This window comes from Lactuca saligna, chromosome 4 (genome assembly GCF_052625555.1).
Source record: "Lactuca saligna cultivar CGN05327 chromosome 4, ASM5262555v1, whole genome shotgun sequence".
NCBI lineage: Eukaryota > Viridiplantae > Streptophyta > Magnoliopsida > Asterales > Asteraceae > Lactuca > Lactuca saligna.
Window position 1 is genome coordinate 311,440,228 of NC_136420.1, and position 22,951 is coordinate 311,463,178.

General features: G+C 36.0%; 2 protein-coding genes across 7 annotated transcripts; one reads left to right on the forward strand and one right to left on the reverse strand.

The window, feature by feature from the left end:
• Window positions 1-391: 391 nt before the first annotated feature.
• Window positions 392-3,907, forward strand: LOC145043958 (serine/threonine-protein kinase SRK2E-like). 2 transcript variants are annotated; one of them, XM_078992738.1, is made up of 10 exons: window positions 787-924; window positions 1,304-1,347; window positions 1,449-1,523; window positions 1,615-1,716; window positions 1,815-1,868; window positions 2,353-2,445; window positions 2,548-2,640; window positions 3,030-3,134; window positions 3,227-3,325; window positions 3,407-3,907. In XM_078992738.1, the coding sequence occupies exons 2-10, from the start codon at window positions 1,330-1,332 to the stop codon at window positions 3,680-3,682; spliced, it is 915 nt and encodes a 304-aa protein (XP_078848864.1). In that variant the 5' UTR covers window positions 787-924; window positions 1,304-1,329; the 3' UTR covers window positions 3,683-3,907. The 2 variants fall into 2 exon arrangements, with proteins under 2 accessions (XP_078848863.1, XP_078848864.1); XM_078992737.1 differs by lacking the exon at window positions 1,304-1,347 and having other exon boundaries at window positions 392-924.
• Window positions 3,908-9,472: 5,565 nt separating this feature from the next.
• LOC145043959 (putative disease resistance protein At5g66900) lies at window positions 9,473-22,246 on the reverse strand. 5 transcript variants are annotated; one of them, XM_078992743.1, is made up of 8 exons: window positions 22,066-22,246; window positions 20,444-21,077; window positions 19,975-20,375; window positions 19,522-19,883; window positions 19,214-19,425; window positions 11,005-11,229; window positions 10,738-10,919; window positions 9,473-9,665 (listed from the first exon to the last, which is right to left on the reverse strand). In XM_078992743.1, the coding sequence occupies exons 1-8, from the start codon at window positions 22,087-22,089 to the stop codon at window positions 9,600-9,602; spliced, it is 2,106 nt and encodes a 701-aa protein (XP_078848869.1). In that variant the 5' UTR covers window positions 22,090-22,246; the 3' UTR covers window positions 9,473-9,599. The 5 variants fall into 5 exon arrangements, with proteins under 5 accessions (XP_078848869.1, XP_078848870.1, XP_078848868.1 ...); XM_078992744.1 differs by lacking the exon at window positions 9,473-9,665 and adding an exon at window positions 9,879-10,282; XM_078992742.1 differs by lacking the exon at window positions 9,473-9,665 and having other exon boundaries at window positions 10,355-10,919.
• Window positions 22,247-22,951: the final 705 nt, after the last annotated feature.

Sequence of the window (22,951 nt, forward strand, 5' to 3'; positions counted from 1 at the left end):
CTATTTTTCAAGGATTGGTTTCAACATTTGAAGACACGATAAAAACCGGTAGAACCATCGGACCGGTTCGGTTCTTAATTTTGGCCGAAGCCGGTTCTCGAATCGGGTCCTGTTCAGGCCGGTTCCGACCGGTTCGATCCTTTTGGTCATTCCTAATTTGGAGCCATGACATGTTTTTTAATTCAATATGATAGATCTGTTTTTAACCCGAATACCCGATTACATCCCCCACATTATCCATCCCATGATCCCAAAAACCATCTACCATAACAAAGAAGACGACAGTGAAAGGGAAAAAACAAACCAAAACGCCGTCGTATTACATATCCATTTGACGAAATTTGTCCCTTTCTTCCATCACCCCACTCCACCCCACCTTCGTCACCATCACTTCTCCAACCACTGATCTCCTCTCACAGCATCAAAGATTCAAGATATATTAAACAAATTCAATCCAATCCCCCCACTCGCCGACCACAACAAAAATATCTCACCCCTTCCCTCGAATTCTTCCCAAAAGCAACCGACTTTAGAGAAATCTGGGCCCTTCTCTCTATCTGTTTCGTGATAATCTTTATTATTATAATCACCCACATAACCGGCATCTTAGGGAAGAAGAAGTGGTTTCCGGGATCTTTTGTTCAAGTTAATCAGCCGCCGGTGATCATATACTGTTGTGGAATTGATTGATTTTTTGTCGTTTGGTTAACTGGAATGTTATTTGGGTTTGACTTTTGACGCCGGAGAATGGATCGGTCGATGGCAGCGGCGAGTTCCGGTATTGATTTACCGATCATGCACGATAGTGACCGGTACGATTTGGTTAAAGATATTGGGTCGGGTAATTTTGGAGTTGCTAGGCTTATGAGAGATAAACAGACTAAAGAGCTTGTCGCTGTTAAGTATATCGAAAGAGGTGAAAAGGTCAGTTGGGGCTTTTCATTCTTTTGATTTAATCTGTATCTGTTTTTGGTATTCTTTTGATTGATTGATGAAATACCACTATTGGATTTTGATCGATCCTTTTTGGGTAGTCTTAATTTCACTTCAAACTGTCTAATTTAAGGGACTTATATTTTGTTTCCATTTATGGATCTTTCACTTTCTTCGCGATTGCTTTAGCAATTACCAATTACCAATTAACAATTAGAATCCATGTTAAAATTAAACAAATAACGAGGAGCAAAGATTGTAGGATGAACATTTGGGGGAAATTAAAACCATGAAATTTAATTCTTTCCCTAAATTAGCGATAAAATTCACATCAATGAGTTGACAAGACCTCATATTTCTACGACTGCAGCTTGAAATTGGAGCACAAGCTTCTCCATGTTCTTAGCATCAAGAGTATAAGTTTTTTCCTTAAAAAATTATGTGGGAATTGTGAAGCTCATTGATAACTCGATAATTTGATCATCGTTCTAATTAAATTTGATATTTGTTTTCAGATAGACGAAAATGTTCAAAGGGAAATCATCAATCACAGATCTTTAAGACATCCTAATATCGTTAGGTTCAGAGAGGTGCGATCATTTTCTCTATTTTCTTACTTAAATTATCATTTTTAATAACAAATTAATTACTAATTTCATTTTAAAAAAAAATATATTTTAGCTCATATTGACCCCAACCCATTTGGCAATTGTGATGGAATATGCTTCTGGTGGAGAACTTTTTGATCGAATTTGCAATGCAGGGAGGTTTAACGAAGATGAGGTTCTTTTTTTTTCTTTTTTTTTTAATAAATTTTATATGAAATCTTTTGTTGTTTTTTTTTTTCTTGAAAAAAATTTAATTGTGTTGATTATGAACAGGCTCGATTCTTCTTTCAACAACTCATATCTGGTGTCAGCTATTGTCACTCTATGGTAAATTAAACTTTTACATTTGTTCAAATAAGTTTATTAAACTTTTTTCAAGAGATTTAACTACTCAACTTACGATTTTGTTTCATTGTTATGAAATTTTGTATTTGTTTATTGAATGTGGAAGTTTATGGAAACAAAAATCGTTAAATACTAACAAAGTTTAAGTTTTATTCCGATTTTGTGAAAATGACAGAAACATTAAAGTGATAACGTGGCATGTTTATTGAAACTATATAATGAAATTGTTTCAATAAACCTCCCACATCGACAAAAAAACGAAAGTTTATAACAATGAAACAAGAAATACAAAATTTCATAATAATAGAATAAAATTGCAAGTTGGGTGGTTAAAGAAAGCTTTCGAAAATTAGTGGTAATAAGTGGAACAAGTTTTAAATTTGATTACCATTTAATGAAAATAGTTTTGCTTTTTATTATTATTTATGTATAGGCTAATCATTTCATTTTTTTTTCATCATTGAAGCAAGTTTGTCACCGTGATTTGAAGCTAGAAAATACGCTGTTAGATGGAAGCCCTGCTCCCCGTTTAAAGATTTGTGATTTTGGTTACTCAAAGGTAGCAATTTTTCCCACTTGTTTTATTTGGTTCGTGTGTTTTTGTACTTTTGATAAAAAAAAAAAAAGAAATTATATTATTTTCTTGATTTTATATTTGCAGTCTTCGGTGTTGCATTCACAACCAAAATCTACTGTCGGTACACCAGCATATATCGCACCCGAAGTGTTGCTTAGACAAGAATATGATGGAAAGGTAGGTTGTACTGCACTTGACCTGACACAGCAGGAGAAGGCATGACAAAACAGGTTGTATTGTTTGTTTGTCACACAGGACATGAGTCACATGACTTGACTAGACATGTTGTACTCATGACATAACAGAACAAGTTGTATTTTTTGTGACATAACATGACTAAATATGTTGTTTGCACTGTATTTGACATGACATGACATAACAGTTGTACATGACATGACAGAACAAGTTGCATTGTTTGTGACACGACATGACTAAATATGTTGTTCGCACTGTATTTGACATGACATGACAAAACAGTTGAACATGACATGATAGAACATGTTGTAAAGCATTTGACATGCATCGGACTGAAACCCAGACTGATATTCTGATCATTTTTTTTTCAGATAGCGGATGTTTGGTCATGCGGGGTGACGTTATATGTAATGCTCGTTGGTGGCTACCCTTTTGAGGATCCAAACGAACCAAAAGATTTTCGAAAGACAATACATGTATACGACATATAAATATATTTCAACTTCATTGTCACGATATTATGATATATTTTTTTTCACTTATATCAATCTACTTTCGTTATCTACAGAGAATCCTACATGTCCAATATTCAATCCCAGAAAATATTCAACTTTCCCCCGAATGTTGGCACCTCATTTCAAGAATATTTGTTGGAGACCCCACACAGGTCCGTTTTTTTTTTTTTTTTGACTTAATACAGAAAGAACAACTTAACAGATATTTACGAATTTACCCGTTTATGGAACAGAGAATAACGATGGCGGAGATAAAACAACACAAATGGTTTCTAAAGAACCTTCCGGAAAATCTCATGGATGAAGACAAAATGATGACAAATCACTTTGAAGAACCGGATCAACCGATGCAAAGTGTTGATGTGATTATGCAAATAATATCAGAAGCCACTATTCCACCTGTTGGTCTTTATGATCTTGATATGATGGATGATGATTTGGATGACTTTGACTCTGATCCAGATGAACTTGATATTGACAGCAGTGGTGAGGTGATATATGCAATTTGATGATTAAATTTATATATGACAAGGTTTGCGTATGTAGAATCACTTGTGGGTTGTGTTTAGATGTTGTCACGGGAGTTTTTTTTGTATTTTGGGTCGGGTCTTTTCCGGGCAGTGTGGGCAAAATCCCGGGCGGTTGTATTGTTGCCCGGGGTTTTGGTGTGTCTGGTTTAGGGAAGATCTGGCCTTTTTTAAATACCAATGGAAATCAACTATGACCTTTTTTTTTTTTTTTTTTTTTTTTTTTTTGTTACAAAATGATGAAATCGAAGCCATGTATAATTTTAATTGCATGGATTATTTATGTTATTCCACCCTTATTTGGAAGGTTAATGTCATAATATAAAGCGTAACAATTTTTTTTTCGTAAAAAAAAAGGACTATTGATATAGAATGTAGGAAACAACAAAATTAGTTCATAAAATACCATTATTTTAATGGTATTTTGTGAATTACCTATTTATGATATTTTTCTAGGACATGTAGTACAAAAATACAAATAGTTTGTTATTATTTATGACGCTAACCCTTTTGGGAATTTCCATAAATAGGAATGCCGAATTCTGGGCAATGTGTGGCATTGTTGTTTAGTTTCATCGGGTGTGTATTCATGTTTTTTTTGACAAACAAAATCGAAAGTAAAGATTTAAGTGAGAGGGGGTGTGTATTCATATATTCGTTAAACATTTGAATTTAGGGAAAATGTTTTATAAATAATGTTTGAGCAATTTGCTTAAATGAACATATTTTGGAAGCTAAATCTTTTACAATGACATGATGACCAATCTTTTACAAGGGTCTTCCGATTCGTGAGGGTTAGAGGTGAGCAAACCCAAACCAAGAAACCGAAAAACCGACTAAAACCAAAACCGAAACTGAAAAAACCGAAACCAAAGCAAAATTGATGGTTAGGGTTTAAATTTTTTAAAAACCGAAAAATCGGGTTTGGTTTCGGTTTTTACATAGAAACCGACCCACTAAACCCGTAAAACCGACCCATATCTAAACCCATAAAACTGACCCACTAAACCCATAAAACCAAACCATGTACATATTAAAAAAAACACAATATTTAATATTACAACCCTAAATGAGTAAATGTGGCGACTAATCTGTAAATCGCATTCAGCTCTCATTTTCTCACTTAGCGGCAACGCCGTTTCTCATCTCACCTTCCCCGATCAAAGTCGACAACGCAAGTACACTCCAGTAGCAGGAGCTCCGACGAGCTCAACCTTGTTCCCAAACCGCCGACACCACCCTTCCAAGTTCCAAAGCTGCTAGCCCGCTACGCCTCCAACGATTCCTTCTCGCTTCTCAGGTTCGTTTTCAAGTTCTCCCTTCTAGCTTTTCAGTTTCTCACTTCTTGGTTGCAACTGCCAATCTGTTCGTTGCTTTGCTGCTATTACATTACATTTTCATCCCCAAACAGCCAAGTGTTGATGTTGCTTTGCTGAAATATCTGTTCAATTTATGAAAATGTCGAGTGCTCTACAGCAACCTAAACATAACTTTTTTGATTATGAAATTATTACACTGATTTTAGTTGTTTGATTATGGATTCTGTCATTTTGATGTTGATTTTGGAATGGCAGGAAACCGTAAGTGTATGGATTGAACTCAAGAAACCGAGAAACCGTCCAAACTGATATTAGAACTCGAGAAACTGAACCGACCAGAAACCGATCCTATTGGGTTCTGAAAACCAGAAACCGATCATTTACGGGTTGGGTTGGGTTGGGATCCAAACCGACCCATGCACAGTCCTAGTGAGGGTGCATCTTATTAAAAACGCTCATTTAAATCTTAAGTAAAACCATACCATCAATTCAATCAACTATTAACTCATAATAAATATAAATAGAAAAAATTACAGCCCAAATCTCTTTATTACTTTTTAAAAAATTGCAAAAAATTAATGTTTTTCCGAAAATAACCACTAACTTCCTCGCAACTATGATTTCACACGCTCTAGCTGTTATTTCCTCTCTTGGGCTATGATTTGGCCCCAATTTCGGTTCATGGACCCAAAGTATAAAAACATGAAATTTTGGAAAATACCTTTTATTTTCACACTTTGATATTATCATGAGAGGAAATTGTAGTTAGATTGTCCATTTTAGAGGAAATCTTGGGTAAAAGGCTAAAAATAACATTTGCATGGTTCATATGTAAATATACAAATACGTAATGTACAAGCATGTACTGACTTGTATATGTGAAAAAACAATTATGAATTTCAATAATTGATTAACTAGAATGATTTAATCCTAATCAAATGACCAATTTAAATACAACTAAAAGTTAAGCAAAAAAAATAAATTCGAAACCACTAGATAAAAGCACAAATTACAAACCAAATTTAATGATTAATCACATAAAAAATCGAAGTCTTTGCAGAACTGAAAACTAGGGTTTTTTAGCGAGGTTAAAAACAATCTAAAACAATAAAAACGAAACTAAACAATAAAATCTTACTAAACTAATTGAAACAGTCAATCCACAATCTTCAGGTCTTCGTAAACCGCTAGAAAATGGTAGAGATCACCAAAAATTCATCTGAAAGGGTTCTCTAAAAATCTTTGTTTAGAATGGAAGACATAGAAGATATTTATAGGCAAGATAACCACATCTGATAAGGATTCTTGGAAAATACGTCATGGATGTGCCGCGTCAAGACTTGGGAGCATCGCGCCATACAAAAAAATCACATATGTCCGTTTTAATGAAGTTCATTGCTATTTTCGACATTTTTTTTTCCAGAACATGGGCATCAAACACTGGCCGTTTTTTTCAGAACTGACGGAGGCTGAAAAATAACAAACTCTAGGCATTAAAGTGGATTATATAGTCCCAAAAATCCTAAAAGTCATTCATTCCATGCTCATGGGCACTTCTCGCCGAATAAATGGTGCCCCGGTGCCTATTGTTTAAAAAAGCCCAGATTGATTTTCCGATTTTTAGTGAATTAAACATATTAAAGTTAGAATAAAATAAGTACCGGGAATTCAGATTTTACAATTCTAGTTTCCAGTTTTCCAGCAATTTATGGAGCAACTTTTAGCAGCATCATTCAATCTCGCCACTACTACCCCAGGGGAGTCTTGTCCGATTCTCTCTCTTTCTCTCTCTCTCTCTCTCTCTTTAATTTATGTTCTTTAATTGTTTCAGCATGCAATGAGGACATTGCATCAAATAAGTGTGGGATAGGGGTCGAATATAGGAATACAAGCTTACTCATAATTAAAATTTTGAAAAATGACTAGGATTTAAAAATTATTAGAAAGATTTGAAACAATAATCTAAAATTGAATCTAGTGAAAAAAATTGTTGTGTTGAGATCTAGGTTGCCAGCGTTGTGTGGGACGATCTGATGCGAGTTGTAATGTTTATTTGAGCCAATATATGTTATAGTGTATTTGTGGCTTCCCGGTCCTAGTGAAATCATAGAACAAAAACACAACCTTTCTTAGTTGAAGGGCCGCAATATGTTTAGCACCGTGTACCAAAAATGTATCCATAAGAGCTTAAGTAGTCATTGCACAATAGACTAATATTTCTAATCAATAAAGGTTGAAGATTAAATTCCTTTGCTTAAACATATATTTTTCTTAGGTTTTTAGTTTTGAGTGAAAAAAGTGAGTTATGTAAAAAAAAGTTGAAAAAAAAGTTGTTGAGTGAATAAGAACTATCAAATGATTAAGATCTTGAAGAAAGTGAAGAAAGAAGCCAATTTTCCAAGTAATTATTTATTATAATTTATTTTTCTAGGTTATTTTTCTATATGTGTGCTTAGGAGCTTAATCAAAAATTACCTTGAGGTTAAGAAAGATTTTTTGGGATGGATTCGGAAGGATGCATAAAATGAGTATTGTTCGAAAGAAGTGGCCAAGTGTTTATGAATATTGTGAGTATTTAGGATTGAGGAGGTTCTTAGGAAAAATGTAGACACAAATACATGCATTGAGGTCTTGGAGTAATGGAGAGGCTCAAAATGGATTGTTTTATGCGATGTTGGTAGCTAAACTCTTGATATGATAATAATAAATTAGTTTTGCTTGGGGGTAAGCAAAAGGCAAGTGTGGGGTAGTTTGATAACGTCTATTTTATGCATATATTTATGACGTTTTCTTATTACTTTATACATAAGTTTTTATGCTATTTAGAACTAAAAGATATTTAATACACTTTGAAATCTTAAATTACAGTTGGAATGGGAGTTGGAATGTAAAAGGAGGAGAAAGGAGCTAAAAAGACGCAAAAAGGATGTTGCTGGACAACTTGACCCCTTGTCAGTGTTTTGACCATATCTCATGACTCGTAACTCCGATTGACGAGATTCAAAATGTTCTGAAAACTAGACACAATTTTGGAAGACTTGCGTGTTTTGATAAAATGTTGATTCCAAACGAAATCGTCGAGTTGGGTCCTCCAACTCGACGAGTTGATTAGAAGCTTCGCGATTCTTGACGCTGACTTGGGGAATACGAGATTTTAATGAAGAACTCGCCGAGTTGGTGTCCAAACTCGTCGAGTTGATGCTGAAAAATATAAATAAAGTTTAAAATTATCCCTAATGAGAGACCTTACACCCTAGATTGATTCCTACGATTATAAACCCCCAAGAAGCTGAGGGTCTAGAAGGCGGCCGAAAGGCCGTTAAGCTGATATGGAGCGAAGATCTGAAGGATTGGAGAGCAGATTCATGTTGGTAATCATGTAGTTTGTTAACATGAACATGTTTAGCATTCCATTATGATTCTATATGCAATTACTTTCCGATGTGGGTGTTAAAACCCTTTGTTTTGTGTTTATGATTAGATGAAACCTTGATTTATGGATTAATTGCTTTAGATTGTTTTATTCGTGTTTAATTTATCTTGTGAAGCTTGTTAAAAGATTTTCATGTATTAATGACAATTATTTTCTGTTAATAACCAAGTATATTGAGTTATATGAACATCTTCTTGATTGCTTGAATCTTATAGTTTTGTGAAAACTATATTGTATGCCTAATATTAATAAACATGAACCTAGGGTTAACTAGAAAATAAATAAGTTAATAGGTGAGCATGTGTGATAACCAACCACATATGAGTTAATTGAATCAATCAATATGATTAACTATTATTACAAGTCTTGCTTGATATGAATTGAACACTAGGAAACTTATTAGTTTAATCAACTGATCATTGCTTGAATTGAATTTTTTGCTAAAGGATTAGTAATAGTGAACATGAACATAATCATATTAGAAATCGGTGAACATGAATAAATAAATATGTTTGTGCAATTATCCATGATTTTCAAGATGCAATTTGTCTAAACCAAAGTACCAAAAGAGATTTGTTTTCCAATTAGTTTATCGAGATTTGCTAATTAGTAATTTGTTGAGATTTAATAAAACCTCTCTTTTTATTGCTATTATGTGTTTTGTGTAACCTATAATCAAACATTCTAAATTAATTCACTATCGTTCCCATTGAGTTCGACACCCTTGCTTATCAAAACATATTATACTTGATCAGGTTCACTGCCTGTAAGGTGTGGTTTAGATGCAAAAAACTAGGAATTATAAATAAAAAATCTAGTGCGTTAAATATACACATCAAGTTTTTGGCATTATTGCCGGGGAACAGTTTTCAATTAATTTAGTTTGTTTGATTATTCGTTATTTGTTTTAATTTTTTTTCATTGATATCATGTCATTTGTCGGGAAGGTTTTTGTTATTATGTGCAGGAATTCGTGATCATACACATTGCTTGGTTTTACTTTTTGTGTAACACTGTAAATTTTCAAGCAACCTTCTTTTATATTTTAAAATCACATAAATTTCATCAGCACATGTCACAAATTAACAAAAATATCGAAATTATCAAAAACAAATGTTCATAGTGGTTTAAATAAAATCAAGGATCCTCAGAAACAGAACTCCATCTCGGGTGTACAATTGAGCCGACGTCTTCCCGTGATCCTAAGAACTACCTGAAACACATAACAAATAACACGGTAAGCATGGAGCTTAGTGAGTCCCCAAACTACTACACACATCTCATTAGCCTCTCATGGCTATATCTCGAATAAGACCCTCCAGTCAATGTGTCTCAGTGGAACCCTCCGGTCCCACAACTCGGGTGGACCCTCTGGTCCTATCTCAACAATGCACATGATAATATATAGCATAGTTACAAGACATAATACATGATATCACACGTCTCAGTATAAGCACATAAGATCAGCATATACATAGAGTACTATAACAACATAAGTCACAAAGACAGTATGCACAATAACACATATCACTTTATAAACAAATAAGACCCTCCGGTCAATAATGTACTAAGACCCTCCGATCTACAATGTACTAAGACCCTCCGGTCTACAATGTAATTAAGACCCTCTGGTTAATAACATGAATAAGACCCTCCGGTCACACATAAATCACCACATGGGTAAGGGCCCGTTTGATAATTGTTGACTGAGAAAGTGCTGACTGCGAAATGTCTGTTTGGATAAGAAATTCTAACTGAGTAAGAAATTCTGATGTTTGATTATACATCTGACTGAATGTGCTGAGTGATGAAAATGACCATTTTACCCTTCTGTTATACATAGTGATGGATTAAGTTGCTGAATAATTATAAAAACATATATACTGTCATACAAAATGTAAATTACACACAAACAAAAAATGTCATTCAAAATGTAAATTAAACATAAATCATTTAATATCCAAATAAAAACATAATGAAATTCAAAATAACACAATAATTTAACGTAAAGTAGGTGAAAGTAGTTGATTTGCAATCTGATCACGCAAAACACACATACATTCAACGGGTTCTGGACCTCATTCTATGCCTTGTATGTTTTCTCTATCAATTCCCCCACCTTGGACTTCAGGAGTAACCATAGTGTCCTCCTCACAATTTCTAAACAAGTCATCTTCTATATTGTATTTCCTTATAAAATTATGGACCTCAACACAAGCAATGACTATGTATCTTTGCACTGTAAAAGGATAAGGAGCCATTTGTTTTAAGATTAGGAATCTCACCTTCAAAACACCATATACACGCTCAATAACATTTCTAAGTTGTGCATGAGCATAATTGAACCTTTCTTCTCTAGTTAAAGGTCCGCCTCTTCGAAAATCGGCTAACCAATACCTAGTATTGCAGTATGGAGCCATAAACCCACGAGTGTTTGTATATGCGGCATCACAAAGGTAATATTTATCTGCAAATGAATGTGAAACATATTATATAATGACACATATTATATAAAGAAGATAGATAATAAAAATTATATAAAGATTCCAAACCTGGTGGTGGAAATGGAAATCCAGAAGTCGAATTGAATGTAACTTCTTTCAAAACTCTTGAATCATGTGCTATACCTTCCCATCCAGCCCAAACAAAGGTGAATATCATATCAAAATCACAGATTCTTATTACATTTTGAAAACATTCTCCTTTTCCTCTTCCTCTATAACGAGTTTGTTGATCAAAAGGTACAACCGCATGTACAAGAGTTCCATCTAATGCACCTATTGCTCCGGAAAAAATATTTTTTAACCGTCTATGTCGTTCTGAGTTATGTCTTGTTGGATTAGGAGTTGTTTGTACTATAATTTCTTTTGAAAAACACATCACTGTTGTTAAGACCTCATGAAAACATTGATGAATCGTTTGTGTGGAGTTATGAAATGTTCCCTTAACGGCGTGAAAATGTTCATTATGTCCTATAACATGTAAGAATATAGCCATCTTCTCTTTAATGCTTATTGTCCTACTAGCTTGCAACCAATTTTTTAGGGTAAAGTGGTTGCATAATAAAGCAAATGCTTCTTGTGTAAGACACATCATATCGAAACATTGTGTAGGGTCTCCATACATCAAATCTTGCGTATACGCATACCCGCTTGAATTGTTATCTCTAATTCTATGAATTCTGATTAGAATACACCGGTTTAACCTCAACCAATGAAACACAAGTAAAAGAAAAGCTACAACTTCACCATCAGAAACCATGTTAAAGTAACAAACAATTAGGCAACATGTTAAAGTAACAAAAGTCATATAATAAACGTCATATAACAAAAAACTAGTAAATAACAAAAGTCATATTCACTATCCAAATATCATCCAAAGTAACAAAAGTCACATAACAAAAAAAAACTATTACACATCATCCAAAGTAACATCCAAAAAAGTCATCAAACATAGGATTCAAAAGTCATGCAAATAACAAAAAGTCATGCAACAAAAACATAGTAAACATCATCAAAGGTAACCATACTTCCTACCTGCACCCATCACCCACGACTCACAACTAGTATGCGAAAGTCGTAACCAAACTTTCCTAACATCGACACTTTCACCAAATAGCAAAAGAGCAGTTTTGTGTCTTTCATCTTCTTCTCCCCATTCCATTTTGTTTAATTTCTCCATACACGCATCAACATCCTTATCCATTTCACTTTTTTCAATTCTTTCATTTTTTTCCACTAACGACCTTGCAAGCTTGACAATCTCCTCTTCAACTTCTAATGCCCTTGCATCTCTCTTTTTTTCCACCAACTTTTTTGTTTCCACCAACTTCCGTATTTTTTGAACGTCCCGAAGATTCTTCACTTGCACCTACGTGTTGTGTTGAGGTTTCCATTGAAATATCATCATCAAAATCATGGGCACTAAACTCCTCTACAGGACGAGGGAGTGTAGAAGATGGCTCCCAACTTTGAAAGCAAGTTGAGGTCGACCCTTCAAATAGTTGGGTGCAAAGATCAGGAAACAACAGGGGTTTAGTTTTCAATGACAACACGAACTTGTTCAACTGTTTACAATTTTGAAAAATATTAGTATTTTTTATAAAAATAATTATTCTAGACCTGCGTGCTCTTACCCTTGTGTACTCGGAGGGTTCTCCTCCACTTTGATCCTGCTTATACCTCACTGCTCAATGCTTGAGAAGAATTCTCAATCTTCTCTGCTATGCCGCAATCAATCTGCTGAAGAACCAAGTTTGCCATAGCTAGGGATCTAACCGATCCATTACTCGATGACACCTTCCTGAATCTAGTGGGACACTACTGAGTCCCACATAAGCATGCTATAGTTACTGGATCCTAAGTAACCTGCTTCCATAGGGAACGACCCCTAACTACCATTTTAATACCCAAGGTATGTAGATGGCATATAACTAAATCACAAGCAAGCCACACAATTCTAAAATACTTATACCAATAACGATGCAAAACCTTAACAATATAATCATGAATGAAGGAAACTGAAAACGGAAGTCGCATACCTGCGACGTCCGGCGTTGCTCGCGTCTCCATGGTAGTCATCTGAAAAGCCCTGCCTCCTACTGCAGGCACCTCTGCTCGGCCCTGACGGCCGTCTGTGATCCTCAGAGTTGCAGGGGCAGGTGCTATCACCCGTCCTGCCGAAAACAAACTGGGGCACTAGGCCTTTTTGTGGCCCCGCTGACTATAGTGGAAACATATCAAGTCTGATCCCTGTATGGTGGTAGCAGTACATCCCCTGCTAAGATGACCAGTCCGACACGCACCCTCGTGCATCCTGCCGCACCTCCCGCATCGGCCGCGACTATGCTAATCCCTCGATCTCGAATCTGACCCCTTGGGCCTTTTGCCTGAACATGTGGCTACTTGAACCTCATCCGGCTTCCTCTTCCGGATTTGCTCCAAATCAATCTCTCTCTCTCTAGCTCAAGAAATCATATCTTCCAGCATCTTACAGCCGGACCTGCTCACGAACTCCCTAATGTCAGCCCTCAACATCTCGTGATATTGGGCCTTCTTCATCTCCTCGTCCGCGACATATTACGGAACAAGGAGAGCCCTCTCCCTGAACTTGGCGGTGATCTCCGCCACAGTCTCAGTAGTTTGTGTCAAATCCTGAAACTCTCGTGCCAACTGCTGCACCTCAATAATCGGTGAAAACTCAGCCCTAAACCTGGCCGAGAAATCGCTCCATGTCATCGCGTCCAATGCGGCATCGTCACCAATGGCATGATCAACCTCCTCCCACCAATCCCTCGCTCCATCCTTCAGAAGACAGGAGGCGAGTCTGACCTTGTCCCCCTTCGGGACACCGGCTCGTACGGAATGCGTTCGCAACATCGGCCAACCACCTGCTGCTAGCGATGGGGTCCCTAGCCCCATGATAATCTGGCGCTCCGCAAGCTCTAAACTCTCGGAATGTCATAGTAAGTGCTCCTATCAAAGCCATTATCTTGGTACGAAAGGCTCCCAGCCTCTCATCCAAGATCTTCAATATACCCTCCTTGACCGTGCCAAAGATTATAGGAGTCTGATCTAGGATACTGTGCGTAACCTCCGCTGATATCAATTCCCTCATCCGCTCCTCGAGTTGCTCGGCCCTTGAACCCGAGCATGATCCCTCTCCGGTGCCTGATCCGCCCATTGGTCTCTCTCGCAATGTCACCATGCTGAAGACATATCGCAATAACTATCAGAATACTCATCACTGCTGAGGGATCATACGCACACACTACAAGTTTCACGGTCTCATCTCGGCCTTTCTCGAATCGAGTACGGATCCTCTGCTTTCAGTAGTACGGGCCCATACTACCTTCCACATCTATCCGCACTTTCCTCAAGAACTGCTTCGACTCCACCAGGTCCCTTTTTCTACTACTACTGCTCCCAACATTATCTCATCCTAGGCTTACCCTAGGGAAACCTCTGACTCAACTCAAACCAGTCCCCAGCTGCCGAAGGCCTCCTTGTGATGCTAATTAGCTATCACCTGAGTACCATCACATGTGACGAGGCTCAAATAATCCTTCGAGTAGAAGACTCGTCCCTAGAACGGTTGGACTCAGACAAGAGCTACACAATAGGGTCAAATCCAGCACTCTGAGATTATTCAACTCTGATCACATGTGACGTGACATATTCACCTAATGGCTAACTCCCATCACTCAGAATCCCACAATGCACAAAGCAAGCAACATTCGGACAAGGGAAATATCTAACCATAACATACTCAACAATCATAATCTCATATCAAGAATCTGCACTAGCATGCGGCATAAGCTCATAAACTCAGGCATAACCTAAACAAGCTATCCTACTACTATCTAATTGGCACTATCATGCACCCAAAGCACATATAACAAACACATAAGGCATCCTCCCTAGATCCTTAGTTCTAATCTATCATGCTACTCAACTAACTGATAATCATAACATAAACTTGTATGGGTATTTTGGGGTACTTACTTGAGCTCGGCTGATTGCATGAACCACACTCTTTTCTCTTATCAAAATTCTTTTTCTTTCTAAATTCTTTTCGCTTTTCTAAAACTGTTTCATTTCTAAAAAATCTTTTTACAAAATTGTCTTTTCATTTGGAAAACTTTTAGACCAATCCCTTAATTTGAGTTCAGACACACCCGAGAGTATGTCTGAATCCCTCAAACCAAGGCTCTGATACCAACTTGTAACATCCCAAAAATCCGTACCAACAATTTTTCTTTAAATCGTTTTCAAAGCCATATTCATAAAAACATATCATAAGTCATAACATAAATTCAGAGTATTAATTCCAAAACATATTCCATTATCAGAGTAAAACATCTCAGGCTGACTAATCAATGATGTGTGCCATGCGATCACCCCTTTCCAAGTCTATTCCTCACGTAAAGTTGCAAACGTTATGTGAAACCAAAGAGATATGGGCTTAAAACACTCTAGGGCTAGGGTTTGGGGCAAACATGCTTAACCAACACACCAAAAACTGATACTTTATGGATCTCTAGGCCAAGACACACCTAGATCTGAAGTAGCAACCTCAGATCTGGACTTCTAACTCAAAAAGGCTCCTTATCATACAAAAATGGCCCCAAAACATCATCCATGAGAAGATCTAGAAGCAACAAAGGCAAGGTGACAGATTGTTACCTTCAAACTGATGCTCACAACAAAAGGGTTGGATCCTCCAACTTATTAGTGGTCAAATCCTCCAAACCTTCCTCTTGCAAAAGCCCCAAACCCACTTCCTTCCTTCTCTCACTCAACTAGGTTTTGGAATTGTGTATAGCAGCTTCTAGCTAACAAGGGGGACTAAGGAGAGGACTTAAGGTCCTTTAAATAAGGTGCAAACCCTCGGATTAGGGCTTTCCTCGATCAGACCAGACTTGCCGAGTCCACTTTCCGACTCGTCGAGTCGGTCACTTATTCCATAACCCGGATCCCGCTCCAACTCGTCAAGTTCACCTATGGACTCGACGAGTTGACCCCCCTTTGACTTAGGGTTTTCATTTCCTTTCTTGGTCTTTCTAATTCTGGGTGTTACATGCATTCTCTACCGTTTTTATTGGGGGCACTCTGATATTATGAATAAATTGTTTGATGTTATGCATTTCGAAAACAAATGTGATTGGAATTTTATATTTTATGAAAATGATTTCGTTACTTACAAAATGAAAAAATTTATTGGAAATTTGGGATGTTACAATTTTCATGCCCTTATACGTCTTAACAAAATGGGAACATTGAACGTGGTATTCGGATAATAAATAATATCATTCACATCTTATTCCAAGCTTCTCTTCCGCCCAAGTTTTGGGTTGAAGCTCGTCTTATTGTTGTCCACACTCTCAATCTCCTTTCCACCACCACTCTTGACCTCCAAACTCTTTTTGAGCTTCTTTTTGGCACTTAATGTCATATGACCATCTTCATGTATTTGATATCCAAACCTCTATTCTACAGGTCAACATAAACTAGCGTCCAGATCTTCTACATGTGTTTATCTTGGTCTTTCTTCTGACCATCGTAGTTACCAGTGTCATAACCTCATAACGCGACATGTCATCATCTTTCGTCATGTCATTTTTGATGAGGACCATTCTCCCTTCTCTAACTTCCATGTAACACAATATGCCTCTAATGATGACACCCTCTTCACTGATGATAGCATTCCTCCTCCCGCTCCTTCGGTAATTCCCTCTTCAACCATTTCTACCACAACAAGCAGTCAAATCCCCAACTCCTCTTCTCCTACCTCTTCGTCATATGGCTCTACCCCTCTACCCTCTTACCACCCAACCCCTACCCTTAACCGCTACAAAGGTCGCCTTGTTGCTCAGGGGTTCTCTCAACTTCATGGTCTTGATTTTGATGACATGTTCAACCGTGTTATTAAACAAGCCACCATTTGATGACACAATAGCCTTGTTGCTCAGGGGTTCTCTCAACCTAAGGGTTAGAGCCATTAAATAGGCTCAAATATTGAGGCCTTTGAGGTTTAGCCAAGCAGACCCCTCATGCCACAAACTTCATTAAAAGTCGTCAATGGCGTGTCACGAGCTGGTCACACCGGGACACTTAATGAGTCACGCCGCCACATCCAAAACCCCTTAATTAAACAGCTTTCAAATATTAAATAATTGAAATTACTAACCGAGAAAACGTATGTTAGAATCTATCTCTAATAAATAAGGAGTAATGTAAAATACAAGATACTAGGAAACAATGAAACAAACTTTGACAATAACATTTATTAATATAAATATTATTACCCCGTTCAGCCACTTTACACATACAACATTACATTTTCCTTAACTTTACCTAATGGGATCATTTTATATCAAAATGTTTCCTTTTTCCTATTGACCAATTCAATGGTCATTGAAATTAATATCCACTTAATGCAAATATGACATCACATTATGATTGAGTTTAATCCATAAAATGCGAATCAAAGTTTACATCATTCAACCATCCCACTAAACTATGCATTATAGACACTCTTATTGTTTGTGTATAGCAAAGTGATCGTGTTTTGGATGATCAAACATTAGATAACCATCAAAAGCTTCCATGTATATTTTATGTATTCTTTCTTGCTATATGTCATACACAATTTACTATTTATAACAACGTAAACTTCCAAAACACCAAAATAAAAGTCAAACACATCTTAGGTATGTAGACATAAAACATTACAACTTACACAGTATGCAATACATTTATTGATACAAACTTACTATTTATACATCATATAGTAGAATTATATTTTAAAAAGGATTTTGAAACCATCATAACTGTCCCTATCAATTGGGCTTGGGCTAGAGAGGCTTTGAGACCCAAAGTTACCACACTTGGTACTCTGGCTGATCATTCAACCAGAGAAAGAGGCTGGGCTAGCCCAGGCAGAAAGGCCCGCTCCAAATAAGAGCAGACTAACTCCAACCAAGAGCGGGCCATCAGCCTGCTACCCACTAATGTGAAACTATTTTCATGAAGTTTGCAAACCGGTCATCTTCAACTGTATTTATATTCAAATCACAAAGATCCTCTTCATAATAACTCCATAAATACGAAGTCTCTTCATCACAAATCACATCCTCCAACAAACACAAATCAATCACCGAATCCGGTAACTCTTCTAATCCCCGACAACCACTCATCTTAATCACTCTAAGACCATTCAACTCCCCAATCTGATGAGGCAACATACTTATACTCAAACAATCCGATATATCAAGGAACACCAAATTACTAAGGAACCTAATCGAATCGGGCAATCGAACTAACCTCGTACAAGAATGAATCCTTAAAACCTCCAAACTCGACAAACTACCCAACTCTTTAGGAAGAGAGTCAATCTCATGGCAATTTGTAATGCTTAGTTTCTTGACATTTTTAAGACTACAAAATTCTGAGGGTATTTCCATCAAATCATAACAACGGTCGATTTCAAGCTCTAAGAGATTCGGAAGCGTAACATTTCTACAACTCGCTAATGCACTACCAATCTCACACATGATAATTGAAAGCTTCTTTAATTCGTACAAGTCCAAAATGGATTGGATTGAGTGAGAAAGTGAGAGATGTTCGAGTCTTATTCTTTTTAGATTTGTTAGAGAACTAACGAATTGAAGTTCATGTAACTCGCAAGGAAACGTCCCATAACTTGTGATGATTAAAACTTTTAATTTATTCATTTTTTTGATGAATGAGGGGATTTCGTATTTTCGGCTTCGAATGTTTAATACCAAAACTTCAACGTTTGGCGCGTTTAGATCATACCAAATCGACGAGAATGATTCGTCTGCAGAAAGAAAATGGACATTTTACATTGGTTTTGTTAAAGAAAAGGTTAATTACAAGAGATAGCAACATAATTTTGTTGCTTTGTTTATTATAGCATCATACTTGAATTACAGTTGGAGCCTAGTGGTTGATGTGCACAGTTCCAAAAGGAAGACCCACGGTTTTTGAACAAGGCGCTCCGCAATTTACCCACATGATGGATCCATCGATAGGGCACGATTTTTTTTTTATAACTTTTATGCATTCCCATTTTAACAATTTACTTTGAAAATTCTACCCATTTAAGAAAAATAATCAAATTTTGGGATAAAGAAAATATAATAGAAAGAAATGAAAATAGGATGTTGTGATACTAATACACAAAAGTATGTTGCTATTTTTTGCACATAAAGAAAAGGAGAATGGGAAGAAATGAAACCTGTTGTGATAGACAAGAGACGTGCAGCCATAGGTTCTTGCTTTTGTTGAATCCACCATGTGGGTATTTGATTCTTGTAAATTTCAATCAACAATCTTGTTCTTTGAGATATTGGATCTTGGCTACTCAAATGGATGCCTAAATCTCTTAACAAATCATGCTGTGTGACATAGTGCTCGTTGCAATACCCTTCGAGTTCACTACCATCTTTCCTGAAAAAAATCAAACAAAAATCGATTAATCACTGGAGAAATAACAAAATTAATCTTTGTGTATTATTATGAGTATTTGATATAACAAACTTTTACCTTGTGACAACAAGATTGAGAAGGTTTCTTGAAGAGAGTTCAAGAAGGTATTCACTTGTATACATTCCTTCATCATCTAAGTTATATGATTCTACCCACATGTCCATTAAAGCAGAGGCTGTAATTTTTTCATCTTCTGGAAACAAACCCAAATCTAGAAAACAGTCTTTCAATATTGGCAAATCTTCAAGTGCATCAACACTTGACTGAAGACTAAGCAACAATTGGCTGCTTGAATGAAAGATAGATTGACCTTCTGACCATTTCTTCAAGGTTGACCTCCATTTGACCACATTTTGACCACATAATGATGCACCAATTACAGTAAGCGCCAATGGAAATCCCTTGCAGTATTTAACCATCTAAAATGATAACCATGAACAAAAAAAGTTGAATTCCAGTGTAATCATATGTAAAAAAGGTATTATTCTAAAAGATTAAGAAAAACTTTACCTTGTTCACAAGATCATCTGGAACATTTACGGAATTCATGTTATGAAATGCAGAAGAGCAAAAAAGGGTCTTTGCATCTTGATCGTTTAACAAAGTTAGTTCATATGTGGAACCGAATCTTGAAAACAAGAATCTTGATGTCACCAAGATTTTGTATCCTGATATTGGAAACTTAAGATCTTGAATTAGTGATTCGGATTCTGACCACACGTCATCCAGCACCAGCAATATGTTCTTTGATCCCATTTGTCTCATAAAGTTCTCTAATTGGTTCTTTGCCTCTTCATCAGTTTGTAACTCACAATGATTCACATGAAAATGTGCAAATAGTTTCTGGATGATTGTCTTAATGGAGGTTGTTCTAGAAACAGTAACATAAAAGATGTTGTCCCCAAAAATCCCTGAACAAAACAGTTACCAATGAGATCATGAATAAATGGATAGACGAAAAGCTCAATAGTTTATGTACCTTTGATTTCATTATCATGACAAAGCATCTTTACTAATGTAGTCTTCCCACATCCTCCAGGAGCTGAAACTGTTACAATTTGGGTTTCATCTTTGAGCAGCATTCGTTTCAATTCTTGAAGATGAAAATCCAATCCAATGATGACATCTGGAAGCCCTGGAACACTGCAAGAATCAGAAAATCCACCTGTCTGTTTGGTAACAGCTGCTAGGACTTGATCCAATTTGTCTCCCAAAGCATAAAGCTCAAACAAACTCCTCCTGCTAGAGCTCAAATTATCCTGCAATTCACTCTGAAAGAAACTCAAAAGCATGTTGTCCAATCCAATCAGCTTGTTGGCGTGATGAAATTTCTTGTATACATTCCAGCATTTGATCTCTGAGCACTCCATGACTACTTCTTTTCCATTTGCCACATAATATATGAACATTTTGGTCTCGTCTTCAGGTCGATACAACACTTTTCTCAACCTCTCATATCCATAAAAAATCGGTTCAATGTTCTTTAATGTTCTCTCGATGCGCTTGAGTAGAGTTCTGAATTTGGCAGTTCTTTTGGTTTCGAATACCACAGTATTCAGTAGCTCCACCATTACTGTTCGTAGAGCTGCTTCATTAGCGTTTGGCGCAATCATCTGTAAAAACCACAATTACAAATTTACAATTTACACAACGAAGTAAAATAAAAACCCTAGCAATCAGATTTCGACTTAAATTCAAATTCAATAATGTAAAGCGGCAAAAACTCATGATCCTCCGCGGGTTTATAATTCCAAGGAGAAGAATATTTATTGATTAGAACATCGAGTACAGAGTACAGGAACAGATTCACAAAATTGAAAATACCTCGACACTTCGAAATTGATAAAATTTAAGAATCAATTAGCGCGTATGCGTGTGGATTCACCACTAGCTTGTAACAGATGTAAGAACACGACGTCTTCCTCTGTAACATCGATAGAGGTGGAGGGAACGTTGCTGAGCCGGGGAGGATGATGGGAGGACGGTTCGTTCAACCGCTTTTTAATTTGTTGGAAAGTGAAAAGGAATTGTTAACAATTTGACGAGTAATTCTTCCATATATATATCTATTTTTAAATGACAAAAAATATTTTTTATGTCGATTTTTTTTTTTTTAATTATGAAAAATATATTTTAAAGTAAGAGGTCCGAGTCATAATTCTTAAAATTGTAATTATAAGAAAAATAGCTATCAGAAAAGTAATCTGGCATTATTGATATAAACTTATACTCAAAATCATTAAACATTTACTTTAAAATATCTATAAACCTAAAAAAAACCCGATTGAAAAAACAATTTTTAGGTCAACTATGTTGTATCACTTTATGTTGTATCACTTTGAATATTCAACAAATAAAAAAACCTTTAAAATCAAATATGATGTCTAAATGAAAAAATAAGATGTTTTTTAACCAACCCCAGAAATAATTAGGATTTACATCGATCACCATAAATTTTAAGAAAGAATAAGTATTTGCAGTTGTTCGGATGTCTAAAAGAGGCAAGCAACATTGCTAGTAATGAAGGTGGATGCTCTTATGATTGACAATGAAAATTGTGAGAGGTCCATACCATAAACACATTAAAAATACAATCCATACCATTTGCTCGAATCGTGCAGGCATTGTATAGATACAACTTCAATCGATAACCTTTAGGTTTAACTCTTGAGGTAGAAAACGAATGTGGTTTGCCTCTATTGTTAATCACTCAAACAAAACGAATCACTCGAAATAGCAAAGGTTTCTCACAATACTATAATGCTAGTTCAAACTTGGAATATTATTGAGAATTCGGTATTTGCATTATGAATATGAAGCTATATATAGAGCGGAGCAATTGAGACTACCTGGCTACGTCTTCGTTTCATACTTTCATTATTACTCATTATAAAATGACAAAATTACATAAATGGTCCTTATGGTATAGAGTAGTAGGCACTTCTAGTACAATTTTAAAAAATGGACAGCTCAATCCTTATGGTATGTGGATATTAAAAAGAAAATAATAACAAAATATTAAAATATTAAAAAGAAAACAAATGGTAAAAAAGCCATTTATACAAATTTAACGGAAGTATTATGTGAAAATGTCATCTCCTCGATATTGACCATACGCAAAAATTGAGTTTTTCTACTTTTTAACTTATATTGGAAGTGTCTATTACCCCATATATACCACAACCACAAGGACCATTTATATGTAGTTTGTGTTAACAACGTAAACAAATTTTTCTATGTAACGCAAGCTAACAATGCAAACATACTTTTTCATGTAATGCAAGCTAACAATGTAAACATAAGTGTACGTATTTAATTATTTTGGTCTATAAATAGAGTGAATATATATACACTTGTCTCGATTTATTTGAGCTCTTATTTGTAGTTATGACTATCCCATATTACCCACAACACAAGTGAACATTTGTCTGTTGTGTATTCAAGTAGTAACGGGGTCGGATCTCAAATTTAATCGGCTAGATGTTCT